Source organism: Eretmochelys imbricata, chromosome 2 (genome assembly GCF_965152235.1).
Source record: "Eretmochelys imbricata isolate rEreImb1 chromosome 2, rEreImb1.hap1, whole genome shotgun sequence".
Taxonomy (NCBI): domain Eukaryota; kingdom Metazoa; phylum Chordata; order Testudines; family Cheloniidae; genus Eretmochelys; species Eretmochelys imbricata.
This window is the reverse complement of record NC_135573.1, coordinates 90,651,692-90,679,260: the sequence shown is the minus strand read 5'-3', so window position 1 is coordinate 90,679,260 and position 27,569 is coordinate 90,651,692. Positions and strand designations below refer to the sequence as shown.

Genomic DNA, 27,569 nt, shown 5'->3' with positions numbered 1-27,569 from the left:
ATATAGAATGCCCAAACTACTGTGACATCAAGGTTTTTATTCAAAGCCAAGAACTCACTGCAATTCTAAAGAAAATTCTTATCAGTAATAGATGGCATGACGTCATAGCTCAGAAGATCACATCTGACCATCCAAGTCAAGGAGAGAGGAGAGGAGTCAAATCGTGTAAGAGCAGAGTTTCTGATTGTTGGATAGAATGCTAGCAAAGCAAAAATCTCAGAATAGGCTTTTATAAAAATTGACATAAAAACTGTCCCACTGGCAGATCCTGTGATCTTGTAGTTGTTGGAAATGCGAAGGATCAAATTTTTAAAGGAGAATTTCCCACCCCCCCTAAAATATGAGCTGTAATTTGCATAACAATAACACCGAACTCTGGATATAGTGTAATATGATTGATAGACATGTGAGAAGTTAATTGTAATGATTAAAATATGAATTTTTAATTTGAATGTAGTGCTATTGCTGCTTGAGATTCAAAAGCTGAAGAAGAAAAAAGAGAAGCTGCCTAGAGAAAGGAGAATGCAAAGAAATGAATTACCTGGATTAGACAAGGTAACTTGCTTTTAGGGTAAATTTCATAATGGACAAATTTATAAAACTAACTTCCTAGTGTGTATTAGCCATAGATGAAGTGCTTGCTGTTGTACATATTGACTCAAATATGTGTTTGCTTTAAAAAAGGAATACAGATTAACAGTTCTTTGGTTTAATTTCCTCCATACCCACTTGTTCAGGAAGAGGAGTAATTGGAATTCAGCTAAACCTTTGCTTTTAACTGCTTGATTCTCTTGTGAACATGCTTTTATCTTGGGCCACTTCTGTCTCTAGTCTTCCACCTTGAGGTTATTTGCTCCATGTTACAGAGACATTGACTGAAGTGTAAATCGATTGACTTAGTTCTGCCCAACAGATAGATAATTGCGTCGAGAACAAAAACAAATTTCCCAAACTAAGTATCCACTGCTGCTCTGTAATATTTGTGAGCGGAGGATTATTCTTCCATAGAGTTAGTTACTCCTAGGCAAGACTTTTCACTCTTCTTTGCTGGGCTGTTAAAAGTGACATTTGGACCAGGGGAGGAGGGAGTTAGTGGGAAATGCTGGTAATTCTTGAAATGAGATGGTAAGAGTTGGAGGTCTAATCTTACTGTTCAGCTGAGTTATTTGAATATCCAGATGAAAGTTTTCTTCATTTTTAGCAGCAAATTTCCTTTCAGCTGTTTTTAGATTTTTGTGTTTGCATAAAGCTAATTATTTCAGCTTGGTCCTTTTGATTGGAGGACAAACATTAATCCATTCACTCTTGGATCTGTAGCACATGTTGGCATCATTGACATTCAAGTGATTTGGGAACTTCAGTCCAGTTAGGTGCTTTTGAAAATTTTAAGCTTGGTGTGTAGAGAGTAATCCTAATAATTGTATAGTCATGAGTGTTTGTTGAAGAATAAATTCAGATACTGACATAACTTGTCCCTTGTTTTCAGTACTAATTTAGTATTTCCTCTTGAAGGAAGTACTGCCTTGTCCTGTTGTTCTCATCGGCTCCAAAAGGTTTTCAGCTGGGTAGTACTTACAGATCCAGCAGGAAGTGGTGGTGTTGATTTATTGTGTGTGACTGTTTTCTAAGAATTGTTACTGAATCAATATGGCCCAGCCTGATGTTTTATTTAGGAGGTAGAGATGAGAGATCTAGCTGAGGATCTAATTATTTGTCACTAAGGTTGTTATTACGGATATACTAGTAGCTGAAAGCCTGTGATATCACACAGGTGTGGCAGTCGGGCCACATACTCCGCAGTCTGTGCAGCCTGTCTCATACAACCAATACAACTGTTGCATGCAAATTAACTATAGAGGAAGGTCGGTGATTGGTTGAGTTGCCTCTGATATCACAATGGTCTAGGACTTATGGCTTGGCATATATACATGCCTGCTGTAGCTACACACCACGCAGATGTAATTCATAAAATCAAAGTGGCTGAGAACTTAAAAATTGGACAGTAAAACAGGGAATCTTAGTGATGATTGAATCTGGTGATATTCTGAACAAAAAGAGCTCTCAGCCATGCTTGTAGCTGTTTCTGTCTCCTCACACTGACTCAACAGACATTGTAGGCTTCCGAGTGACATACAGAGTAACAACTGTAGAATTTTATTATACAGATGACTACAAGATGTGTGTAGTAGGTTACAAAACCAACATTGACTCCCTTCTCCAAAGCACTTAGTCAAAGTAAAAACAAGAGAAGAAAACAGTAGAATCTGGAGGCATCTTTATCATGTAATCTCTTTTGAAAGTAGTAGATTCTGTGTCACTGTTCGGGCTAGAATTCTGGGTGATTACATTCTGTCTACTATTGCTATATTCCTCTGTAAGTGATTTGGATATGCTGTTCTTTTACTGTCCTAAACTCTGGAAGATTGCCTGTGCAAGTCATTACCTTGATTCCTCCATTTCTGAAATCCTTATCCATACCTTAATCTCCTCTCTCCTTGACTATTGCAGTTCCAGTTTTTACGGACTCAGTCCTAACTCTCAGCTCTACAGACTCCATGATGTGTGGAATTCTGCTGTCTGGCTTTTGCAAATACAGGGAAATGTAACTACATTTCCATTATCAGACACCTCTTTTGGCACCTGATTCACTTTGAGATTCCTTTGAAACCCCTTTGTTTTTTAAAATTGTCGCTGATTTGTTCCCTGTGTCTTTGTGGACTTCGCTTTCTCTCTTGAATCCATCCTCCTATCTCTGTCCACACCACTGGGTTTGTGTGACTACCTTTCCTTTCCATTTAGAACTTCCTTTTTGTCTTTCTGCAACATTGACTCTTCTCTCCTTTGCTTCTCTCTTAATTTCTCTTGCTGCTATCATATTTTTTATTTTACTTTCTATTATTTGTCTGTAAAATATTTTGAAACTGTTTGTATGAAAGTTGCTATATATATAAAAGTTGTAAGCTGTTGTGCAGTGTTGCAGTTAGCCACCACATCTCAGTGGTGACCAAAGTGATTCTTATGTGTATAACTTGAAGAGTACTCTAAGGGTACATCTACATGGCCCACAGCAGCGAGTGCCAGAGCCTGAGTTGATAAACTTGATGTCGCTCTACTGCGCTAAAAATGGCTGTGTTGATGTTCCGGCTCAGGCTCTGAAGCCCACCTCCCTCACCAGAGCCTGAGCTCTCTCCCAAGCTGCAATGTACAGCTGTTTTTAGCATGTTAGTGGAAGTTTGAGTCTATCGACTCGGGCTGTGAGACTCGCTGTGTCTGTACCCTGAGAAGTAGGCTGAAGCAGGGGAAAATTTTGAGGTATGACTATAATCTTCCAATGTCTAATGGGAAATGTAACTTTAGAAAAAAATAGATGAATACTGAATTTTCTTTTTTAGGAATTTTTCGACGAGATAGAAGATTTAAAGTATGCTTTACAAGAATCAATAAAACTGAATAATCAGTATGAAAAGTGCTTGAAACACATAAGTTCAACATATGGACTTGCTTTTGTCACACCTTTTGTAACTAGTAATAGAAATTAAACATTCCATTTAGATTTTTCATGTTGAATTCTCTCCCCAAAATACAGATCAACCTGGTTACCAGGTTAGCACTTCATTTTCTACAATAAAATCATGACTTTCTTGACTCTAACATACAATTTTACAGTGTTATGTATCTTTTACTTGACCGTGTGCCTTTGTTATATAGTTTTTGAATAAACTGTCCTTTTATAATTTTGTTTTAGAAATTCAGTGGTTCTGCTTCATTTGTTTGAAATGGATGTTGCAGGAATAAATAATGTGCATTTTTTTATAATCTTTGTATTTAAATTTGACTAATTGTCCAGCTTTGGCATTTTATTATAATAGGCTTCATGGGCTTAGTCTTCAATTGTGGTAGAAGAAAGATCAATGCAGCTGAGGAGGGGCATTGCAAAGGTGGTTTTAAGGTGCTGTGCAGTCAGATCATTTGGGTGCAGGGGAGCAGGAAACGACCTGCCCCACTCTCCAGGGTGGGAATTGCTACAGTAGTTCTTTGCTACTTGAGCTTCATTCCAAGCAGGCAAAATCTCTGGAGGATTAGTGGCCTGGCTTTAGGGTTGCTTTGTGCTAGCAGTTTGATATAAAGTTGCCCTAACACAGCCTAGGATCTGGCCTATTATTTGTAAATTCACTGAGGACCCAGTAACCCCAAATTCCTAGTTTGAAATGGTGCAATGAAAATTTTACCCAGATGTTCCTAACTACTATCTTATTCTATGTGTTTGTTTACTCTTCGCATGGCATTCTTTTCCTTATTAAATAAAACATCAACTTTCTGTTCATCAACTGGCTGGTTTCTCAAGAGTGTTGTACAGAGAGACTCTTGGACAGATTTGAGGGAGGAGAAGGTAGTTGCTTTACATATCAGTTTTGGGAAGGTTCTCCTCCATATAAAGGGCAGCATGGAAGAAGGTGTAGAGATGTTATAGTAAAATTCTTTATTTTTCCCAATTTTTAGGGTGTCCCATATGAATCTTTTACCATTGTAAAAATATACAGCGAGGAGGAATAAACATGATCATCTGCGATTTGCAAAGTCTGCTGAATAATGCAGAAATCTTCATTATAATACATTGGCTCTGCCTGAGCTATTTAAAAAGAGTCAAGAAGGCGAAAACCTTGCTGTCCCTTTTATCATGCTATGTTAAAACTTTCAAAACTATTGTGTCATCCCAGTCTCCACTCTTTTAGAATGAGAATAAGTACAAGTCCTTTAACCTTTCCTTAATTAGATTCTTCATCAAAAGTCTAGTTCTAAACAACACAATCATCTACGTTGGGATATCTAGTGGCAATATGGTTGTCCTTTAATATGGTTAAATCATAATTCCATTTGGCAGCGTGATGGGTCTAAGTGTGTGTGTTAACTGTGACCTTCAAATCGTTCCAATGGTACCTGTCAGAAAACAGCTCTCCTGGTAACCAGGTCTGCAGACATGGTGTGGATTTACTGTGGATCAATATACTACACCCAGTCTTCCTCGAAATAGCTTTTACAGTGGGGAAAAAAGAGCAGCTACAGCTGTGAACCAGCATTTCAGCAGTGGTTGAAAACAGCCAACCAGAATTCAGCTGCAGCTGGCCAATGACGGTACCTCTGGGTTGAAAAGTAAAACAGCCAATCCGGATCAGGGTTGCATTTGGCTCGGAATAAGAGATGTCATGCCGCCTTCCTGGCTGTTAGTGCCAATGGTGCTCGGCGGGTCTCGCGATGCCCTTTCAGTAGAAGCAAACCGCAACCCAGAAGTGTGTGCGCGGATGAGACACCTGCGGCGGCGCTCAAATCTCCAGCACAGCCCCTAGACTAGCAACAGCCAGGAGCAGAAACGCTGGCTCACGTGCAGAGAGGATCCCCCACCCGTCTTTTGGGGGTATTGTTTTCTGCCATTGCTGGTGTCCTTTAAATGGCAGTTTTCCACCGTGAAGGGGATTTTCGTGCACCTCGCTTTTGGGTGTATTTTCCTGGATTATCGTTTGACGGGGGACTCGGCTCTTTCATCCCCTCCTCCCCCTTTGTAGCTCTTCGCGTGCAGATGCACTAGAGAAAGTTGATGTGTAAAAATCTCTTAATGAAGAGAGGCTCCCGGAGAGCGGTTGAACAATGGTTATGAAACTGTAGGTTTTATTTGCCCTTTTTCTGGTAAGCATGGCGTGGATTTGTGAATGCGAAGGGTCTTGAGGTTTTCTTGCCTTCCATCTTTTACGTGCCTTAGTGCAACTCGAGTAATTTACGAACATTTTCTATTAAATTATATAATACTTTGGCAGCCTTTTGATAGTTTGTGGTTCCTCTGTAACAATCGGTACAGTAGGAAGTAAAGCTGAAACTCTGGTATTAGAGGTAGGTACGATTTGCACGGTAAGGCTTTGTGTGGTATGTGCCTGCCTAACAAACGTTTCTGTTTTACACTTGTCTGTCCAGTATGGAACATGCAGAGATCCTGTGGCTTTATAATGCTGACTTTGATTAAAATGCTAGGTAAGAATGATGTTAAAACAAAGGTAATTCAGCCTCATTTGTAGCTTCACAGCTTAGTGAGTTGGAAAGTGGCCAGTGCCTTTTTTTTTTTTTTTTTGAAGCAGAGATTAGAGGTTTTTCTGGAATTGTAGTTTACTTTTCCAGTCATCTAAGTATACTTTATTGACCTGTTGTTCACAGATCTTTAGTTTCTGTGGTTCTGATGCGGCATGTCCTGAATGAGGCCAGCAATGATGCTTTCATCATGGAGTCCCGGTTAGAAATGTAAGCAATATGAAGAAAGACCTGACTGGCTGAAAGAAGAATGACTTTTTTGTTAACTCACTCTGTTGTGAGTTGTTTATCTGCTGCTTCTATTAAGACCTCCTTATTCCCTTCCCGCCCCAGTAATTTCAAATGTCTATTAAGGAAGTTGGAGTTTTCACTAAAGGAAGGGGAAGGGAAAGTAGTTCCTCAAAGCTTATTGTTTCTGCTTGTCCTGATTTTTATGCAAAGTAGCTTGCAGTATGTTTACAAAAACAAAAAATCCACCATCTTGATTCGTCTGAGGGTCGGAAGAATTTCCCCTAAAGGTCTTTTATCCACCATTGGGTGGATAAAAATGGATTCCCCTCTCCCCTCCACAAATCAGATTTTAAAAAATGTACATTTAATGTTTTTTTTTCAAATCTATTTAAAATTAAATTTGAAAAAAAACTATATTAAGAACTAAACTTACTGCAATCATTTAAATGAAACATTCAAGCAGTACATGTTTGCTGCTGAAGTTTTAAAGAAACACCACTGAACTGCTGGATGTTCATTCAGTTAGCTCATTTCAGTGACTAGTTCATTCAAAGTTGAAAAAGCAGAAAAGCTTATTGTGCAGAAGGATGAGATCTATTCGTTCTAAAATTCTGAAGTAGATATGCAGAAACAATCCATTCTCTCACGCACATTGTCTCTTTTTAAAAAATAAATCAGTTAGCTTTAAATGCAAAACATGTTTTGATAAACTTACTCCCTCCCCCCCTTATGTATACAGCACATTTAAGGTAGCCCTATATTCAACTGATACTATTTGAAAAAACTGGTTTTGTACACTTTTAATTTAATTCCAATTTCCATCCAAATGGAAGTAAAAGGAAGTTCTTCACTCAGCTTACAGTCAACCTGTGGAACTCCTGCCTGAAGAGGTTGTGAAGGTTAGGACTATAACAGGGTTTAAAAGAGAACTGGATAAATTCATGGAGGTTAAGTCCATTAATGGCTATTAGCCAGGATGGGTAAGGAATGGTGTCTCTAGCCTCTGTTTGTCAGAGAATGGAGGTGGATGGCAGGAGAGAGATCACTTGATCATTACCTGTTAGGTTCACTTCCTCTTAGGCACCTGTCGGTAGACAGGATACTGGGCTGGATGGACCTTTGGTCTGACCCAATATGGCCATTCTTATGTTCTTATGCTGCTTGACATAAATCATGAGTAAAAAAATTAACCATAATCCAGTAAATAAGAAAAGCATCATTCATCATTTTCCAACATAAATATGTAAACATTAAGAATCTGAATACATGTATGTTAAACTATATAATTTCTTATACTAAATCTATAAATATTTATTTACCCTTCTGGTTAAGAAGTGCCAGATTTAGTGTGAAGACTATATTTCCTAGCAAATCAACATGTTTTAATGTTGATCAGCTTTTCTTTAGGAAGACAACTAAAAAGAACAAATGCAAAACAAGATTAAAATCAAAGATTTAAATTAAAGTTTCCTCCTTGCTGATTTTAATCAGTCTATTCTAACTGTTAGGGAGATTTTTGTTCCTCCTTCTGAAATATCTGGTACTGGTCTCCATCAGACACAGGGTACCAGATTAGACAGACCATTGATTTGCTTAGTGTTGTAATTCCTGTGGTTCCTAAATTTAATTTGGGTGTAGAATGTTGGATTGCTGTGACCGTTCTTGTATCATAATTGAGGAATATGATATGACTATGCATTTTCTTCATAATATGGCTGTTGTGAGAGGTAATGACCCTATTCATAGTGTGAAGAAAGGGAGGAAAAAAAGACCCAAGTTTTAACAGAGGTGACAACAAACAGAAAAACAAAAAGGATGTTTAGCATGTATTTGGGTGTGCATGGAGCTGTCTCCCATATGAAACAGGATTGTGGAAGCTATTTTTGTGCTCCTAATCTATCCTTATGTAGTTGAATGAACAGAAAATGTGCATTTGTAGGTTATTTTATTGTAAAATATTGTAAAATACTGTATTTTATTGTTTGAGTGTTTTCTATCATCTAATGAGTGAGCAGTTGCTGCATTTTGAGGTTTTTGCCTTTGCATTGTTTCCTGCACTTCTCTAAAGCACATAGCAAAGATTGACCCACTACTGTTAACATATTAAAGGACGTTGAAAAAGTGTAGTGCTTGACCAGACTGATGCCTGTTTGCTGTCTTGAAAAGATAATGTTTCTAAATATTGGTAAAATTTCAAAATCCGTGTTTGAAAAGAGGTAACTTCGTGATCAGGTGTAGGCTTTCTTGAGAAAGTAAGAGGCTTGTGGCATGTTGCCAATGTTTAATTTCCTTTAAGGTAGGGACTTATGGAGAGGCTGCCTGGCGCACTGGTTTTAGAACATTTGTAGTGGAAAGAGCTTGATTCTGTCATTGACTTTGTACTGACTTTGGGCAAGTCACTGACCCTTTCAAAGGGGTTGCTTACTTTTTAGTTGTCCAACGTATGGGCTGGTGTTCAGAAGTACTGATTACTCAGAATTCCAATAAAATATAGCCAGAACATCTGAAAAATGGCTACAGGCATTTCAGACCAAGCCATAGAGGATTCAAAAATTAGTGTACACCTTTGAAATGCTTGTTTCTCCATCTGGGTAATGGTGCTGACCTGCCTTTTTCAAAGTATTTAGAAATCTATAGATACTTTCTTTAAGCTTTTTATTACCATTATTTGTCTCATAATACTTCAGAGCATAGGAAAGCAAATAATGAAATGTCCAATTCTCATCTTTAAAAGAAAGTGTGCGTGGTTTGTTTTTGTTTTGTTTTTTACAGCTTTCCCATTAACATTGATTTAAATTTCCATTAATAAGTATTTAGAGAAACACTGTCACTTGTGCTCCTGTCCCAGTTAATACAATCAAAGTGGATGTCTCTAAACGCAGGTGCTTCAGGTATGTTGTGCTATCTCCTAAGTGAAATCCTGGGAGAGGCTGCACATGGAGGACTAGGTATTTTGCTCTAAGGTTAACCTAGCAGCCCTCCTTTCCTGTGGGACTGCAGTCCCTTTTGCTATTTCTTGCAGGCACTTGCCCCAGAAAGAGAGTATTTTTCCGCAAAGACCTGTTGAGGAGGTGGTATTTTGAAAGTGCTGGCATTTATTCTCTAAAGAGAGGGAAAGAGCTTCTCCCCTAGATATCCAGGAAAAGGTCCACTCTCAGGCCTTTTTGGATTTTCCTTTACTGTTGTTAGTCTTGGATGCTGCCAGATTTCTCTCACTCAGGATGGAGACTCCTTTGTTTTGGATTACGGTTAAGACAGTTTGATAAAGTAATCTCTGGAAGGAAAGACTTTTTATGTGTCAGAGACTTTGAAATCTTCTGAATTTCCCCTTTAAAAACGCTGTCACCCCCAGTCATCTGTTCCTCCTTACTGCAAACTTCTAGTAGATTTCCTTGAGGGTGTGGTAAACTCATTTAACCTGTTAGGCTTTCACAACGTGAAATTAATTGAAGTCAGTAAATCTTATTGAATTTGAAATCCTATTAAATTCTGGTGACTGTGCCAGAAAGCAGTCACATTTGCCATAGTGTGTTCTGGGATGATTTGAATGTGAATATATTTGGCTGCTCTCCCTTCCCATCTCAATGCCTCCTATACACCATTATTATTTTATTATTAGTAGTAATAGAATATGTTAAGCTTCCAGGGTGAGCTGTACCTTTGTCCCCTCACTCAATCTCTCCATAGACAGTGCTTCCAAATGACAGGCTAAGGCTTATACTTCTCTTAGGGTGGAATCCCACAATCCAGCCCACTGGTAGACAGGGTCCCCTAGTCCCAGCATCTCAATTCACTAACCCTGTGTCCTCAGCAGGTCCAGCTGGGTTTTGGCCCTTGCTATAGACTTCCCTCTGGGAGCCTGTGACCAGTATGAAAGTGCAGTGACTGAATAGCCTCTTCAAAACAAAGTAGCCACTTGCATGGTGAAATTAAAGGACACTTGCTGGACAAATTTCCTTTCCCTGATTTTCGTTTTTTAGGCCTATTCTAGCAAAGGTTAAATAAAATGGACCAAATTCTCCTCTTGATTACAGGTATGCTAACTTGCTTCACTACACTGGGACCATTCTCCTCTTCTAGCCCACGAACTAGTTTCAGCGTTGAGTGACTCAGAGCAATATAAGCACTCTCTTTGGGCCCCGCTAACTGGAAGTGCACAGTTGTCTGACTCAGATAGTATAATATGTGTTCTAGCCCTTTCTTTGGTTTGCTGTGCCCATGTGGCAGCTTAGCTACAGGATGGTGTTAGGGAAAAATGTCATGACCTAGGCTGTAACCCAGTTGCATAATGTGGTTTTATAACTATGTTGTTCCATTCACACTACAAACAATAAAACCGTATTAGAAATATAACATACAACTGTGGGCAGTTAGAGATTTGTGTAGAAGAGTGTTATGCCAAACTAAGTACTGGAGAGTAACAAGCAAATAACTGGTTCACTTTATTTTACTATTTTTTATTTCTATAGAATCTTGCATCTTAAGATCTCAATAATTTTATAATGAATTTAGCTTTGGAGCGCTCTGTGAGGTAGAGAAGTATGTTACTGAGGCAAAGAGACTTTAAGTGAAATTTTTCCTGTGGTAGAGCCAGAAGCTGTGGCTCCTAGTCCTGTATTGTCTTAGACACACACCTATTCTTCTTCAGAATCAATTTACAATTAGAGGATTGGGGGAAGGAGTAGTGTGGTTTGAGTAGCCTGAGCTTGTCATAAAGACCGGGATGGATTTTCAGATTTCCTTGGGAATAATCTGATTCCTTTGTCTGGGAAAACAACTTTGCCTTTTTGATTCTTGTTTTTAGTTACAGGGCTCCAAGGCTTTCAGAATACTGGTAGTAATTTAATAGGAATTGGGTTGTGACTTTTCATCCTGTAAATGAGCTGTACTTGATTATTAATGACTGGAACACTGGGCTTGTAGATATCTTTTTTTATATTGCTTCTGCAGGGATTCTGTACTGATGTGGAGACCATATGAACCTCTGATTGGACCCCACCATTTTCTGTTGTACGAAGGAGGGTGCTTTGACCCCGGAGAATAACTTCTATAGGCTGACATGGCAACAATGAGATCCAACTTGGGCATTATGAAGATTCTTCACTTGAAGAGAGGCTATTTTCTGCTGAAGCTTTTGTGTCTGGTTGCCTTGGTGTTAATCTTTTGTGAATTCTTAATTTATTATTTGGTGATATTTCAGTGTCATTGGCCAGAAGTTAAAATAGAAGCTCACAGGAGCAGCAAACAGTCTTCGGCTTCTGTCTTGAAGGCCATGTTTTTATCTGATACCCACCTGCTTGGCGAAATTGAAGGGCATTGGCTAGACAAATTAAGAAGGTAAGAACTGAATTTAGGGAACATGTTGTAACCAATTTTTAAAGCCTTTATCAGAGCCATGTATAAGCAGTAGTAAATGTAGTGGCATTTGTGGCAAGTAGCCAGTCTGGCTTCTTACTTGCTTATCTGAATTACGGGGGAAGAGAATAATGGAGGGTTAGTGAATTAGACTGTGTTTAATCAGTGCAGTGTCTGACAGACCAAGGCTAGTGTTGCTGGTGTATTGTGCTGCCATAAGCTTCTGAGTACATTGTCTGTCTCAAAGAATCCTTTGCAGTTTATAATAATACTTATAAATTATACAGTGCTTTACAAAAATGAAGTAGTTAATCTCCACAACCCCCCTGTTAGTAATAGTATCCCCATTTACAGGGGTGGGGGAACTGATAGTAATTTGTCCAGTGTCACACTGAGCCAGTGTCAGAGCCAGGACTAGGATTAAAATCAAACTCTCCCAATCCTATGCCTAATCCACTACACCACATTGCTTACCTCTTGTAATCCACAGAGAAGCAGAACTTTGAAGGAAAGTATCTATTTTTCCATGGCAGGAGCTATGTGACTGAGTGGCATCAAATTAAATCTCTACTGAACATTCTTTTATCCTTTAATAACTATAAATGTACTTAAAGGGAGAGTTGGGGAGAGTGAGCTCAAGCCCTGATAATAGAGTGGAGTGTGTGAGGTGGGAGTCGCCCTGGCTCCACCCTCCTGAGAGAGAGAGAAACAGTGAATGCTTTTAGATATAGTGTCCCTTCCTATGTGACCTTGCATTGTCCATTAGATGAACTGAAAAAGACTTCCTTATTTTTTCTACTTCAGCATTGGAAAATTTCATGTGATATTAAGACATCTTATAACATTTTCAGTTATGTGCTCAACCTAGAGAAAAAGCTATTACTAATAGGAACTACTAAATATAGGTAGTATTACTACCTATCAGTATGGGATGGGGTCACATGATATAGTAGTGTAAGTCTACAATATTTCTGCCAAATTCACTGGTTTTACGTTTAATCAGAGCAGAATCTGGCTTATTCTGTGTCCCAGCAGAAACCTTGCTCAGATCACTGCAGGATGAAATTTACTAAAGGAAGACTCATCCCCATGGGACTCAAAACAGTGGCTTGACCTTGTATAGCAAAGTTGCTGTCTTACTTATGCGCGCTAGCGTCAGCTCTATCAACTACCTTTTTGACACAATTCATTATAATGTTTTATCGAAATGGAAATTTGTTACCCATATCTAGCAAATAGCAGTATAGTAACTTACTCATTATAAATTGTTTTATCTGGAGGTCTAATTTGTGTCATTGGTTAGATGATTTGTAATGATGTTTCAATATCCAGCCTGGGGGTTTGTTCTGAGCAATCAAAACCTTTTGCTGCAGGAACAGATGCATTCGGTCAAGTGTGTGCAATTATTCAACATACTTGCAACTGATCAGTTTTTACATGCTTTGAAAATAACCCATTAACTTGTGATAAAAGGTTAGTATCAGCACTTTATGTATGATGTCCCATGAGCTGGTGCTGATCATGGTTTATGTTGGGGGGGATGGAGGGAAAGCAGGGAGGTAGCCCAGGAGTTGGTGTTTCAGAGTAGCTCTTTCAGTCTTTGAGCGGCTGCTTCACTTTTCTGTCAGGCAAGACCTTGTTTAATCAGAATAAAGGAGCAGGCAGTTAAGAGAGTCTATTGATTTGATGCTTCTTGTTTCTTAGGGAATGGCAAATGGAGAGAGCCTTCCAAACTGCCTTGTCATTACTGGTGCCAGATATTGTTTTCATACTAGGAGACGTCTTTGATGAAGGAAAGTGGAGCTTCTCCCAGGTAAAAGGTCCCCATCTACTGGTTTTTAGTGTCCTCAAATGCTGTACTGTTTTAAAAGAAATGGGGTTTCCTGGAAATAAATGGCATGCAGAGCAAGCCAGGCTTTATTTGATTTTTGTCTTCCACAATTGATGTATTGCAGATTTGTAGGCCATGACACTCCTTTCTAGTGCAGTCACTGCAAGGCAGTTGCACTCCAGTGTGAGTGGAGAGTATGTGTGGGCACAAATAAGATCAGGCAGTAGGCGTAGTCTTTTGCATTGAGTTGGACTCCAGCACCCTACACTCCTACTCTCTTACACTTGAGTGCAAGGTTAAGAGGAGGCAGGCTGTGCGCCAAGAATGTGCATGTCTGGGGAGATATGAGTTAAATGTGATCCTCTTCATGCTTATGAGGTACTAAAGCTGTGAAAAGGAGAAATCTACTTAATCCCCTGCTTTTAGGAGTGTATGGAAAAGAGGTAACATTTATAAATGTTTGTGGCCACCACTATGATGCTAGGTGTAAACACTGACAGGCTACTAGCATGAGTGGCCAACAGTTCAAACTTTAAAATGGCAAATGACTAACCTTTTACTTTAAAAGGCATTATTGGCCTTATGAAACCCAAAGAAGCGCATTGCCTAGTGTATTAAAGCTGTTGGCAAATGAATTTTGCAAATATAAACAAGGGAATCAGTCAGGCCTGTGCATTACTGGGTATTCGTGTTTGGGGCTCTGACCTTCCTGATAGCTGGTCAGAAAGTTCTATTTGTGTCACGTATTCTAAAGCCAGCTAATAATTGTTGTTGCAATATTAATGACACTAATAGCAATTTTAATATCGTCCATATTCCATTCCTAGAGACTATACAGTGGATGCTGCTCTCATCTTGGCAGTGGTAGTTTCCAGTGGCTTGACTACAAACTGAAATTTGGTGATTCTCCCTGGACTTGATTTTTCCAATAGCTTCTTTCTCCTCTCCCCAGCCCAAACACATAAAACATGAAAATCTCAAAGTGGCAGCCTACTGTTAAGTCCTTTCATAGTTCTCTTCCACATCAGCAGTTTTTACAATTTTCCTGCAGGCCTGGGCAGATGATGTCAGGCGGTTTCAGAAAATGTTCCGGCATCCAGTTTGCACTGAGCTAATGGTGGTTGTTGGCAATCATGACATTGGTTTTCACTATGAGTAAGTATTTCAGAAAAATTCAGTACGCTGTCAGGTATGAAATGTCAGAATGTAAACAGTAACTCAGTATTGCCAGCCTCAAGAGATTGGCCCCAAAGTCAAATGTTGGTTTTTAGTCTGACTTTTGACTTTAACGCCTCTCTATTCCTCTGCCAATGTGTGTGTGAGAATTTTAGGTTGAAGAGTCAATGTTTAATACACGCTTCTCTCTGGCTGCTCAGATGGAGCTTCCACTTCCCCTCCCTCAGCTCCTAAGATAGGGCAACTGCCATCCATTTCCTATTACTGTCTTACTTTCTCTCCTGCTGGATGAGGTCTATGAAAATGAACATCCAAGAAACACAAAGTGCTTTTATGTATCAAGTCCTCCTATTAAGGATTTATGTGAGCTGAAAGATCTTTACATGTACGAATGTCTTTACAGCATCTCCTACCTTGCTAATTACTGCAAAACCCCACGCAGAGCTTTCTGTATCTCAGTGCAGTAATTATAAAAACAGTCCTTATTTTTTTTAAATAATCAATTCACATTGAAAGCATTTCAAAAATAATTTTTAAATCAGACTTTGTCTGCATAACTTTGATCAGCTACATTAATAGATCGATTATCCAATAATTGGCAGAAATAAGTTCGCCTTGGATTTGTCTGCCCTGGACCCGGCAGCACCGGTTCTCTGACTCCTGCCCCCACGCTCTCCTGGGAGGAGCGGCTGCCGAGTCTCAAGCACTGACCTGGTAATGGGTTTGTGAGTAGTTGGAGAAAAGCTGCTGCTGCTGGAGCTGAGTTGGGTGTAATGCGATTGGGCCCCAGACTCAACAGTAGCTTTTTCCCTGACTCCTTCCCTTCCCTACATCTTTCTCTGTGTCCTGCTGTCCCAGAACCCTCTCTCTGCTACCACTGAGAGAGCGCCAATCCATACATGAAGGCAGGGCTCAGTGGCAAGGGCAGATCTGTTTTTCTCAGTCCCAGAGGCTCTCACTTGAGCTCTGCCTGCATGACCAGCCCTGAAAATTGTATGCAAGGAGTGGCTGCTTGGCTTTTTGTGGGAGTATCTCCTGCAGGTGCCCTAATCCACTGACTCACCACTAATTCACAGTCCTGAGTAACTGTTGGCTTCCATGTGAATCAGTTTTTTTATTATCTAGGCTTTTGTCTTCAAGCGTCAGTTAAGATGGGCTGGGTTACATTTTTAGAGCCAGACCTTGGGTGTAGCTCATGTGCACAGAGTGAGAGTTAGGAGTGCTCTGTAAAGGTGGCTTCAAGGTCACATCATGGTCAAGCTGCTGCTATAACTCATGCTGTGCTGCAGTGACCCAAGGTATTGGGAGGTATTCTGCCCCATTCCCTACTCTCTCAGCATCAGAGAGGGTGATTTGCATCTGTTGTATTTCACGCTGTGCTTGTATTGGGGGCTATCCTCCTTGGCTTGGTCATGCTTGCTTTGGGGCCAGAGTAGATTTGAGAGAGGCTGTATCGATCCCATAGAGAATCTCAGTTTTAAGGTCTAATCTGGATCATGGAGCAGTACCTGTTTGGGAGTTGCCTTTTAAATCTGTAACACAACTATATAAAATGACTTGTAATGGCAAGTTTCTGAGCATCCTACTACTCTTATCTTTTAAACACAGAATGACCGCTTACAAGTTAAAACGGTTTGCAAAAGTTTTCAACTTCACCTCCGGAAAGCTAATAACCCGGAAAGGGGTAAAGTGAGTATAATTTTTGCCAACATTTTGAGCTTTTTCATTGTTTTGTTTAAACTTTTATTTTCCTGAACCCATTGTAGCGTGTTTTCATGAAGATTTGTTAAACATAAAACATTGTTTACTCCCAAGAAACTGGTTTATAAATACTATAAAGCTGTGGTCTCCAACGTTTTTATGCACAAGATCACTTTTTGAATTTAAGATCAACCCAGGATCTGCCCCTCCCCCTTTTTGCTCGCTCTCCCCCACCCTCACTCACTTTCTGGGGCAGGAGGTGGGGATGCGGGAGGGGATGAAGGCTCTGGGCTGAGGCCAAGGGGTTTGGAATGTGGGAGGGGGCTTCTGGCTGAGCCTGGGGAGGGGGTTGGGGTGCAGGAGAGGGTGTGGGCTCTGGGAGGGAGTTTGGTGCAGGAAGGAGCTCTGGGCTGGGGCAGAGTGTTGGGATGCGGAAGGTGGTGCAGGCTTCGGCCAGGAAGTGCTTACCACAGACTTGCTCCTGGTTGGCAGCGTGGCGGGGCTCAGGAATGCTGCCTGCCCACCTGCCTGCCCCGGCCCCATGCTGCTCCTGGAAGTGGCACATCTCTGCGGCCCCTAGGGACGATGAGGGACAGTGAGTCTCCGTGCACTGCCTGTGCCCGGCCAATAGGAGCTCCAGGGACGATGCTGGGGGCGGGGGCAGTGTGCAGAGCTTCCTCCCGTCACCCCTGCCCCCAGGAGCCTGAGCCCCGCCATGATTTTAGTGGCTGGAGATAGTGATCAACTGGTAGAGGCTCCAGGATCGACCAGTCGATTGCGATCAACTAGTTGGTGACCCCTGCTGTAAAGGGAGCTGTTTTGAGCAAAATGACTTTGCAACTCTTCAGTGGAAAGAAAACAATTCAGAGGATTTAATGGCAGTCATATGTGCTCTGGAGCACAAGAACAGACTTGTTGGGTTTGTGTTCTTTTGCTTCCAACCACTTACGGTGACCACTGGCTGTCAATCTTAAATGAGGAAAGTGGTTGAGTGAAATGCTCAACATTTAAGTATTAAAATTTAACACGAGTGAAATGTCCTTGCTTCTTCAGTTCCTGAAACTCATGCCTTATTTATGGAACATGGTAACATAGCACCTGGTCCTGCAACTCTTATTCACGAGTGATCTTGACTAATCACCTCAGCAGAGCTTGGCCCACAATGTGTCTGTCATCGTATGGCCAAGCTTGTTCCTTCCTTTAGTTTTATCAATTGGTTAGAGAAACTGTTGATAGCCCAGTAAATATTTCTGTATTTGCTTAGCGTGTTCCTTTGTTCTGGGTGTACATACTGTGTAAGGAAGTGCAGTGGGAGAAGAGCACTGGATCCACTGAAAGACATCTTATCAGAATTTTTTTTGTCAGATAAAGTGAAGGGAAATACATCCATGTGTATATGGTCAGACTATAATAATTCACAAGAATGTAGGAAATAAAGGCTACAACTGTATCACTTAATTTTTTTAAACATTAAGCAAGTATTCTAAACAGGCTGGAAGTGCTATATCACCCATGAAAGAAAGTAAGTGTGCTTCATGCAGGCTTATGGGGAAAATAGACCCCAGTTTAATACAGCCCTATATTACTCAAGTCTGGGACCCCAAACACACATTTCAGCTAACATTTTAAAAATAGTGCTTAAACAGGGCCTAACATCCTCTCCTTACTCCAGCCTGTGTGTACAGTACCCAATTGACCACCTGCTCGTTGAAATGAGTTTGCATTGTTAATAGCGCTTGGTAAATGTGTTCTAGAGCACTAATACAAGAAGTAGCTATTTAGTGGAAAATGCTGCCTGCAATTTAAGATCTGCTTTTTACCAGCAACCCTTCAATGATAAAATCTAGCTCACTTTTGAGTATAAGCACACCACTGTTCCCTCCTCCTGCATGCTGAGTTGTGACTATGTCTCTTCTCCATCAGCTAGCAGGCTGTTCTTCTAATAGAAAAATAAGTGCCTATTTATACTTGTGACAGGGAAGAGCCTAGCAGCAAGAAAAATTCAGTGTTTATTTAAAAGCTGTAACGAAGACAGAGTTAGGTAAGTATAGTGAAAGCTTCCCTACCCTGCTTTGCCAGAGACCCCATGGATAAGAGAGAGTTATCTTTAGGTGTGAATCAGACTAAGGGCTTGCCTACACAGTGCCAGAAGGATGTATGTTGTGCTCTAACTGCCCGGCGAAGATGCTTCTTGCACACTCTACAGGGCACCTAGTTCATGTCAATATAGAATGTGAACAAGGTACTTTTTAGAGCATGCCAGCAGGGTGGCTGGAGCGCAGCATGTTAGAGTGTTTTACAAATCTCACCCCATTGGTGCACTTTGTTGGCAACCTGTAGACAAGGTCCAGGTTCATTTCCCTGGGCAGAGGCTGCCAAATGCAGTATAGCTTTGCTTTAACATTGCTCACAAAGCCTCTCTGGCTTCTGAGCTACAAGTGCCAATGCAGCTTCTCACCTTCAGATTTCAATGTTATGGATTACTGCACTGCAAGAGGATATAATTTTAAACAGTACCTCACAAATTGTGTGGATATTGGATTAGTCACAGCACCTAAACTTTGCTGTGCAATCCAACTGACTAGATTAGTGTCTAACAATAAAACAGGTGATTGTGGAAAGCTGTGGTAACATGCAGTATCAGTATGTAAGAGATGCGTCTAGTGCAGCGATTCTCAAACTGTGGGTTGGGATCTCAAAGTGAACAGGGTTGCCAGGGCTGGCTTAGACTTGCTGGGGCCCAGGGCTGAAGCCCAAGCCCCACCACCCGGGGCCGAAGCCGAAGTCTGAGGGCTTCAGCCCTGGGTGGCGGGGCTCAGGTTGCAGGCCCTCTGCCTGGGGCTGAAGCCCTTGAGCTTCAGCTTTGGCCCCCCTGCCCAGAGCAGTGGGGCTCGGGTGGGCTCAGGCTTCAGTCCCTGCTCGTGGGGCCATGAAGGGGGTGATAGTGCAATGAAGTTTGAGAGCCCCTGGTCTAGTGTGTGGCCCAGACCCAGTCATTACTGAATTTAGTTGATACGCTTTGAGTTTTGTATCTGACTTATGAACGTTCGCTTTTTTTTTTTTTTAAATAGAAGGGCTTCATCTCTCACCACAAGTGTCTGGAGACCTAACAGTTGTCTTTCCCCCATTCCCTCTCTGTTCTCCCCCAGTTTTGTCATGGTGAACAGTGTTGCCTTGGAAGGTGATGGGTGCACTATCTGCAGCAGAGCAGAGGCAAAGCTCATGAAGCTTTCTCATAAACTGAATTGCTCTCAACAGGTAAGAGTCCAATAGTCCATTCACTGTAACGGCAGAGTTGGTGTTGCCGTTACAATCAGGCTGGAAGTCAGATTCTTCTACACTGAAAAATCTCAGTCTCTAGTTTGTGTTTTGTCCTTCCTCTCATAGTGTTTGGGGCCTTGTCTCCTTGATCATTCTTACTTCCATATTCACGGTGGATTTCAGTGTGCATGTTGCTGACTCCCTGCCCCGGTCTTTCACCTCCTGTAATCTTGTCTGGCCTGTTATCTCTCCATGATCTCTGCCAGCAAAATCCTGTAGCCCTTTTCTCTGCCACATACACTGATCTCTGCTCTTGTAAGGGAGCCAGCATAGTCTAATGCAGAGGTTGGCAACCTGCGGAACATGAGCTGATTTCTAGTGGTACTCTGCTGCCAGCCAGGGTACCGGCCACCAGCCCCGCTGCTGGCCTGGATGGACAGAACCCCAGGCCGGCAGCGGGCTGAGCAAGGCTGGCAGCCGGGGCCCCAGACTGGCAGCGTGGGCGGCAGATAGAACCCCAGACCGGCAGCGCCCTGAGCCGCTCAGCCCACCGCCAGTCTGGGTTTCCGTCTGCTGGCCCCGCTCAGCCCATTGCCTGCCTGGGGTTCCGTCGGGGCGCCCCTGTAAATGTAAAATGTATTACTGGCACGCAAAACCTTAAATTAATGAAGACTTGGCACGCCACTTCTCAAAGGTTGCCGACCCCTGGTCTAATGGATAGGCAGTCTGGAGACCTGGATTTTGTTCCTCGCTTTGCCACTGACCTGCAAGTCACTTCATCTCAATTTCTCCATCTGTAAAATTGTTAATGGTTACTCTGATTTGTAAAGCACTTCGGGATCTAAGTATTATTCTTACATGGACAGGGCCTTTTTCTATCTACCTTTTGCCTGTCATGTCTCCTCCTAACCTGAGCGCTCATGCTGCTTTTCAGATGTACTCTTTTTAAACACTCCTCCCTGTCTTGACCAAATTAATTTGTGAATTTACCTTAAGAGAACTTCCTTCCACTACATCAATAAAATTTAAGTAAAAAGTATCAAACCACCCCATTTCCTCTTTCCCGTCTTAATGGAACCCTTTGCATCCTTGATTGTGAATTTTACTTTCATCCCTATGTCCTGGATCTGCGGACTTGCATGTTGCCATTATCTGTCCAGCACTGTCTCTGAATACTACTAATTTGATTCCCACCACTGCTGAACACTTCAAGCATGCTTTTATATCCTCTTGCCTTCTCTACAGCCACTCCAATTCTCTGTGGTTCAGCATGTTCTGTAAAGTGTTGCTGCCACCTTCTGATATATACAGAGAGTGTAATTGCATCCATGGCATCCTTGAACAATTTCACTATCTCCTTGCTCATTAGAGTCCAGTTGTAAATTGTCAGTCTTAATTTTTAAAACACTTCATGAACTTGCTTCAGGCTTCTGTTCACCTAGTTCCATTCCTGCAGAATCTGACCTCTGTGTGATGTGCTCTGAATCACCTGCCATTTGGAACAGACTTCCTACACAGCACCAGCTCTCTTCAAATCATCCCATCATACAGCTTTTCTCTCTTACCTACACTTCTTAATTTCTGTCCTCTGATTTTACTCTGTAAGGCCTCATGATTAGTTTCTCTGATAGACATTGTAAACAAGTACTTTTTGCAATAATCCTTATGCAATACTACTTCCTTTGAGGAAAATATCTTGCATGGTCTTCAACTTTGCATTTCTGTCCTGGCCCTCCAAGCAAGTAATAAATACAGAGCTAGTGCTGCACAGACAAGATTACATTTGTCTGGCTTGATTTTATTAGCAGGAAGAGAATCATTCCAAGAAAAGATGCAGTGATGTGGAACAGCTTCCAGCTTCAGAACCAATCCTTTTACAGGTGTGTTGGAGATTAGGTGGGCAGGATTTCACCATTTCAGCATATTTATCACCATTTTATAAAAGGCTGCGTTAACTAACAACTGGCTCTTGCTCTGAATCCCTGTCAGCATTACCCTCTTTACAGAAGAAATGACGCTGAATGTGCTGGGGAAGATTCTGCTCTTCCAGAGGAAAAGAACATCCCATTTAAAGAAAAGTATGATGTACTTTCTAGAGAGGCTTCACAAAAGGTTTGGTAATTTAACAACTTTATTTAATATCACAGTAACTTTACAGCTCTTCCTGAAATCCTTAATTATGTATATAATATTGGAAAAAGCAAATGCTAGCTGAGATAAGCTGAACACGCAGCTCCTCCTGGTTTAGTGAGGCCTGGGGGAGACTGCTGATAGACCTGCTGGGCTCTCTGTTTGGTTCCACATGATAAATCCAGGGACACTCAGTCTGCTGCAGAGCATTTATCCTCAGTGTAGCATTTTGTACTATACGTAAAGTTTTAGAGTATATGGGTAACCCATTTTTAGTAGGACTAATAGAAAAAGTCAGTGATCTTGTCCAGCGCTCTAAAAATACTACTTTTACTGAATTACTGATGATAAACAAAACATTCCCAATAAATTAAATGGGCAACAGAGATTTTTCCTACAGCAGAAATGTTTGAGGGCAGATCACCTCACCTCCAAATCAGGGCTACTCTTCATTTAAGACCGAGCTTTTCCATTTGTGTTGCTAAAGACTTGATACTAAGTGTTGTTAAGATTCATAAGGAATTTAACCTACTATAGTAAAATGTTACAAAATACCACCCTGTTTTTGTGTAAAAGGTCAAATAGGGTGATTTAATATTAAAATATGAATATTGTATTAGTGGAAGACACAAGGGTTTCACAAAATACTCTGCAAAAACAGTAGCCCAAGTAAAAATATGGAAGGAGAGCCCGTTGGAAGCAAAACTAGATATTAAACTGTGTGATGACTTTAAACATAAATTCAAATTAACCTTTCATGTTTGTAATTTTGTACTGTTTCCAATATAGCTGTTATGGTGGTTTCATCCCCGTTTGATTCTGAGTGGCCATACTCACAGTGCATGTGAAGCGTTGCATAATGGGAAGATTCCAGAAATCAGTGTCCCATCGTTTAGTTGGAGGAACAGAAACAACCCTAGTTTCATCATGGTAAATTTAAAGATTTTTATTTTTGTCAGGTAACTTTCATAAATATAAATCAACATGGCAATCAGCTATTTATTGAACTGCTGCTACCTGTTTGTTTTGTTTAAAAAGGCAGAACACCCGCTCTCCCTCAAAACCCAACATTTACCTAATACACTGCATCCACTTTAAAAAGCACATCAGGGGAGCCACACAGGTTGTGTGGTACAAGGAAGTGCTGTTAAAGGTCTATTTTGTATATTCGTAAAAAGCATGTGTAACGGAGTTTCTTATAAAGAGGGTGCAGGGTAAACTATTGACTTGTAAAAAAAAAAAAAAAAAATCATCAGTACCACGCACTGAACAGTAGAAAGGCTAGTTTTGCTTGGCTGATTTCTCTACTATGAAAATAAGACCATATCTATCTCAGATTTCTACATGGCTTTCTTGCCTTTCAGACTCACCCATTAACCACTTCAAAGAGGGCAAGTTCTCGTATGTCTTCTGATAATCTGCCTCATTAGTTTCAATTCACATGTTTTCTAATTTTCACTTAGAATGTTGGTTAAGCTCCATCAGATAGTTCCAATGAACAGTATCTTCTTTATTATGTACCACGTAGAGATGGAGAAAACAACCAGTTTTACAATCATTCACGTTTTTGAAAAGTTCTGTTTTAAATAGCAAAACCTAAAATCGGTTTGTTTACTTTTTCAGCATCTTGTGGCACGGGAAAAAGAAACTCAAATCTCATTGCTCTTTGGTTTACACTCTTTAGTCCATAGACAACACCACCCAGTCCCGTCTCAATCCATGTATTTTATTTAAGTGTTGGCATGTTTCTTTTGCTAAGTAGTCCTGCTTTTACCAGCTGCTAGGTATGCAATCAAGTGCTTTTGCCTATTTGATTTTCCTTAAAGTGGTTGTTATCAAACCATGCACCTTACCTCTGCGGCATGTCTAGTCTCCAGTGCTACAGGGAGTGGACTGACTGCATGGCATTGGTACTATATTAGTCCAGGTTCCGCAACCTACTGTAGAACTTAAATATCACAGCTGTTTTTGATGCAGAATCACTAAACCTATATCCAACCTCTTAGCAACAGCATGATGGTCTTTCTTTCTTTTTCAGGGCAGCATAACACCAACCAACTTCTCCCTCTACAAGTGTTTCCTTCCACTTGAGAGCAGAGTGGTTACTATATACTGTGTAGCAGGGGCTCTACTGGGAGTACTGATACTAGCTCATCTTCAACTTCTCAATCCACCTTTTTATTTTGCTCAGCACTTAATCAGGAAGCATAAAGCAGTATGAAGAGCCAGACATCTGCATTCAGTTACTGAAATACCAAAGCTGAGAACAGTCAAACATCAGACTATATTCATGCCAGCAAATGACCTCACTGGATTGTTAATCCGAAGGCAGGTCACATTTACACATACCATAGAAATCCTACACAGTTGATATGACTACTACAGGATAAATAATTAACTGAAATGAACTGTTTTCATGCTGTACAAAAATACAGTATTCTACAATCAAATGAGTCCATTTCGTTGCTATAATTTTTGTATCAAATATGTATACTAAAAGTTTGTAACTGTACATTATGTAAATCCTACATCCTCAGCACTTGTCTGCACTAGTATGTCCTACCCGGGAGGAGGCATAGTCTTTCAAGCTGGAACCATCCCTGTATGTTTTATTGCTACATGCTCTTCTAATGGGATAGATACATCAGCGGATTTCCTTAGCATTTCTAAGCTGTCACACGCAAAAAACTGTTGTTTGGGAGAAATCCCTGCTGTGTGTGTTAGTAGTTGGAGATTGTAATCCCCTGTTTGCCAGACCATCTTTCCACCCCTCCAGGGTCTACTTGCCAAAACACTTCAGACCTTCCAGAAATTAGGGGTGGAACCTCTCAAGCTGCTCTCCTTAATAAAATGTGCTATGATAAACTACAGGGCCCTATCGCACCCTCGAGGTCAGCGTGGAGAGGTTTTCCCCAACAAAGGTGGTCAGATACTGCTGCAGGAACATTTTCCCATTGCTTCATGCTGGAGCCACATGGGGGACCAGGTGCATATTAAGCCCCTGTAGGATTCCAAAAGAATGTTAACAAAATTTGGTTATATTAATGCAGAGCCAGCTTTGAGCTGTAATGTCAACTTTAATGGAGTTTTGGGGATTGCTTCATAGGGGAAAGCTGTAGCAGCAGAGCTCCATTGGAGCCACAGCAATCCTCAGAGCTGGCGTAGCAGCAGAGAGCCTCCCAACGGGGTAGCTAGGTTGCAAAAAATCTAGAAGCCAGAATCCCTGCTGCTTTGTGGGGACAGGATAGACAAATGCAATTACAAGAAAAACCATAAGGAAATTCCACAGCAGGAACCAGTTTTCCTTTTGGTGCTCCTGCAGAGGCAGGGGTTTTTAGCCTACAGGGGTGGTTTGGTTTGCCTACTTTTTCTTTTATTCATTCCCACTTTTTAAAAGGTAAATTTTGCATGTTTCTAAAGTAATTTTGGAAGGTGTGGAAATCTATGCATAACTGGCAGTGGTAGATTTAGGGAATTATACCTATTACTAGCTAACCCCTGCCTTTCACTTTCTAGGAAATACATAACTGCATTTCAAATATAGAAATATCAAGACTATACATCCTACTAGCAATTTCACTTGGAAGGATAATCTTACAAAGATACTGTACTGTCTCTAAAATTATCCTATTTTAAAATAAAATTTCTCTAATTTAATTTTAAGTAACAGAGGACTGGGTTTATAAACAACACAAATCATGGCTGTATTATAAAAATCTGATTCATAGTGTGTTCCTGAAAACAACTCAGATCTTAATTTGTCCCTAAAATTTAAAAACAAAGGATGGAGATAGTCCAAGGAGTGATTAAACAATCTATGAAGTAATGTAGGCTAACACTTCTCTAGGTTTCTGTTATTGCAACTGTAATTTTAGACATTTGTACAAGTTATCTTGGACACAGGAAAAGTATATACTCACAGAGACATAAAACACCTATGTATAAAATATAAAGCAGTGTTATAGTTACTAAAAAGGACATGCCTTATTGCTACAGCAATTCTTGCTTTTATATATTGTACTGTACCACAACTTGTTTTGAGAATGTCATTTGCATAAATTATTCAAGTTTGAGAAATATTCACACAGTTTGATTCTACAATATTTAAAATAAAACAATTTTCTAATGTCTCTTTATTAAAAGAGAAATAAAAATGTCATCTTGTAATTCTCTTAGGCCAGACACAAGGGTTTATACCTCCTCTCCCCCCACCCCCCTTCTTGCTATTTACTTGCACAATGAAAGCTGCTGTTGGTACAAAGATTGACGAGCTCTATATAATGGTGCTTTACACATTCACAATCGGCCTGTGCAATTGTGATGTACTATGAATGACCAAAGAATTACTAAACATATTTTCTAAAGTTAAAGGAAAAAAAATCCTTGATTCCCATTAAAACAACACCAGGTTGCAATTTGGACACTTGAATGAATTCCAATGTTTTAAAGCTGAGATTTCAAAAGAGAAAGGCATGTTGCTGCAACATCCGGTGACTGTAATACCTTACTTGAAAAGGTAAGTGGTTAATTTGCATAATTTATATTTTTTCATACTAAAGAGCATTGTTTTTATATAAACCAGAAAAAAATCCCTAAACTCTACAGATAAAGTTCTTACCTCCAGTCACTGCTGCAGGTAAGGTTGACATCAAGCTGTACAGCGCAATCAAAAACATACTTACATCTTAGCTCATTTTACAGGTACAGCCATAATCAAGGCACAAAGATCTTCTACAAGTATTTTTCTTCAATAAAGTTGTACAAAATAATATTACATTTTACAGTCTGTACAATATAATAAACCAGCAGTAAAACAAAAAATATATATATATAGGGAGAGGACTGTTGTCCAAGAATGATCTAAACTAACCGGATCATTTGTGGACAGCACAAATAACATAAGTGAGGGTGGTAAATTTTCTGCCTAGATGCAATAGGCAGAAAAAGTAGCTGTAATTCAAATGCCTGAGGTGTGTAGAGGCACTTAGCCCCAAAACCCCAGAAAAATTGCTTATCTTCACCATGCCTCTCATTATCTACTCTACTTCCTGTGCCAGTAACGGCTTAAAAGAGGAGGTCACTTTATCAGTTGACCTGCAACTCAGTAATGCTAAAAACTGTGACAGAGTAATAAATATTGTGGTGCTGCTACATTGTGTGTATACTTCCTCAACAGTATTTAGTAACCTGATACAAAGTGCATTATTCTTTTTTCACCCATCAAGTACTCTTAATATCATGGTAAAAAAGGGACCCACACAAGGATAGGTATGACTTTAGTGTCATCCAGCTGACATACCAGTTTGAACTAACATAACCTGCTGGAAAAAATTTAGCAGGTTATGTTCAATTAGCAAAAACAAAACCCAAAAAACAAACAAAACACACCTCTAAAGCAACAGAGGTAGCCAAAGGGCTTAGTGGAATGACAAAGAAGTGGCATATCAAAATAAAGCACACAAAAAGTCCCAAAAAGCATGGCGGAAAAGAAACCCAAACTTGCCGCAAACCAGCTCAAAGGCTAAATAATTAAGGTAAACAACCTGAAAAGACTGACATTTCTGTAGTATTTTCTTCCACCCTGTGTGGCATAGTATAAAGAGAGAGAGCAAGAGAATAAGGAGCTAAGTATTTAAAACCACAGGCTCCACGGTGATCTCAATCACAAGAGTTCATACTGGCGAAGATGCATTCTCTGAATGATGTCTCGACAATCGTTGAAAACTCTGCGGATGTTTTCTGTGTCCACTGCACATGTGAAATGTGGGTAGCAGTAATGCCTGCCATCTCCACTTGCTGTACTTATCCT

General features: G+C 40.5%; 2 protein-coding genes across 7 annotated transcripts in view; one reads left to right on the top strand and one right to left on the bottom strand.

The window, feature by feature from the left end:
- Window positions 1-464: 464 nt before the first annotated feature.
- Window positions 465-25,884, top strand: MPPE1 (metallophosphoesterase 1). Of its 5 annotated transcripts, none has more exons than XM_077810459.1 (10): window positions 465-555; window positions 11,257-11,643; window positions 13,366-13,474; window positions 14,544-14,647; window positions 16,277-16,357; window positions 19,519-19,627; window positions 21,439-21,510; window positions 21,620-21,742; window positions 22,550-22,690; window positions 23,799-25,884. In XM_077810459.1, the coding sequence occupies exons 2-10, from the start codon at window positions 11,366-11,368 to the stop codon at window positions 23,979-23,981; spliced, it is 1,200 nt and encodes a 399-aa protein (XP_077666585.1). In that variant the 5' UTR covers window positions 465-555; window positions 11,257-11,365; the 3' UTR covers window positions 23,982-25,884. The 5 variants fall into 5 exon arrangements, with proteins under 5 accessions (XP_077666585.1, XP_077666582.1, XP_077666583.1 ...); XM_077810456.1 differs by having other exon boundaries at window positions 21,436-21,510; window positions 23,799-25,883; XM_077810457.1 differs by lacking the exon at window positions 465-555 and adding an exon at window positions 5,204-5,682 and having other exon boundaries at window positions 21,436-21,510; window positions 23,799-25,883.
- The window catches only part of GNAL (G protein subunit alpha L), a 325,074-nt gene continuing 323,104 nt past the window's right edge, over window positions 25,600-27,569 (bottom strand). For both annotated transcript variants that reach the window (XM_077810454.1, XM_077810455.1), the window contains exon 12: window positions 25,600-27,569. In XM_077810454.1, the coding sequence (XP_077666580.1) occupies window positions 27,423-27,569 (147 nt within the window). In that variant the 3' untranslated portion in view covers window positions 25,600-27,422.

Coding starts and splice junctions, on each gene's coding strand:
- MPPE1 (XM_077810456.1), top strand. CDS start 11,366: ATGGCAACAATGAGATCCAACTTGGGCATTATGAAGATTCTTCACTTG. Junction 21,511..21,619: donor CAGAACCAATCCTTTTACAG/GTGTGTTGGAGA, acceptor AATCCCTGTCAG/CATTACCCTCTTTACAGAAG. Junction 21,743..22,549: donor CTAGAGAGGCTTCACAAAAG/GTTTGGTAATTT, acceptor TTTCCAATATAG/CTGTTATGGTGGTTTCATCC.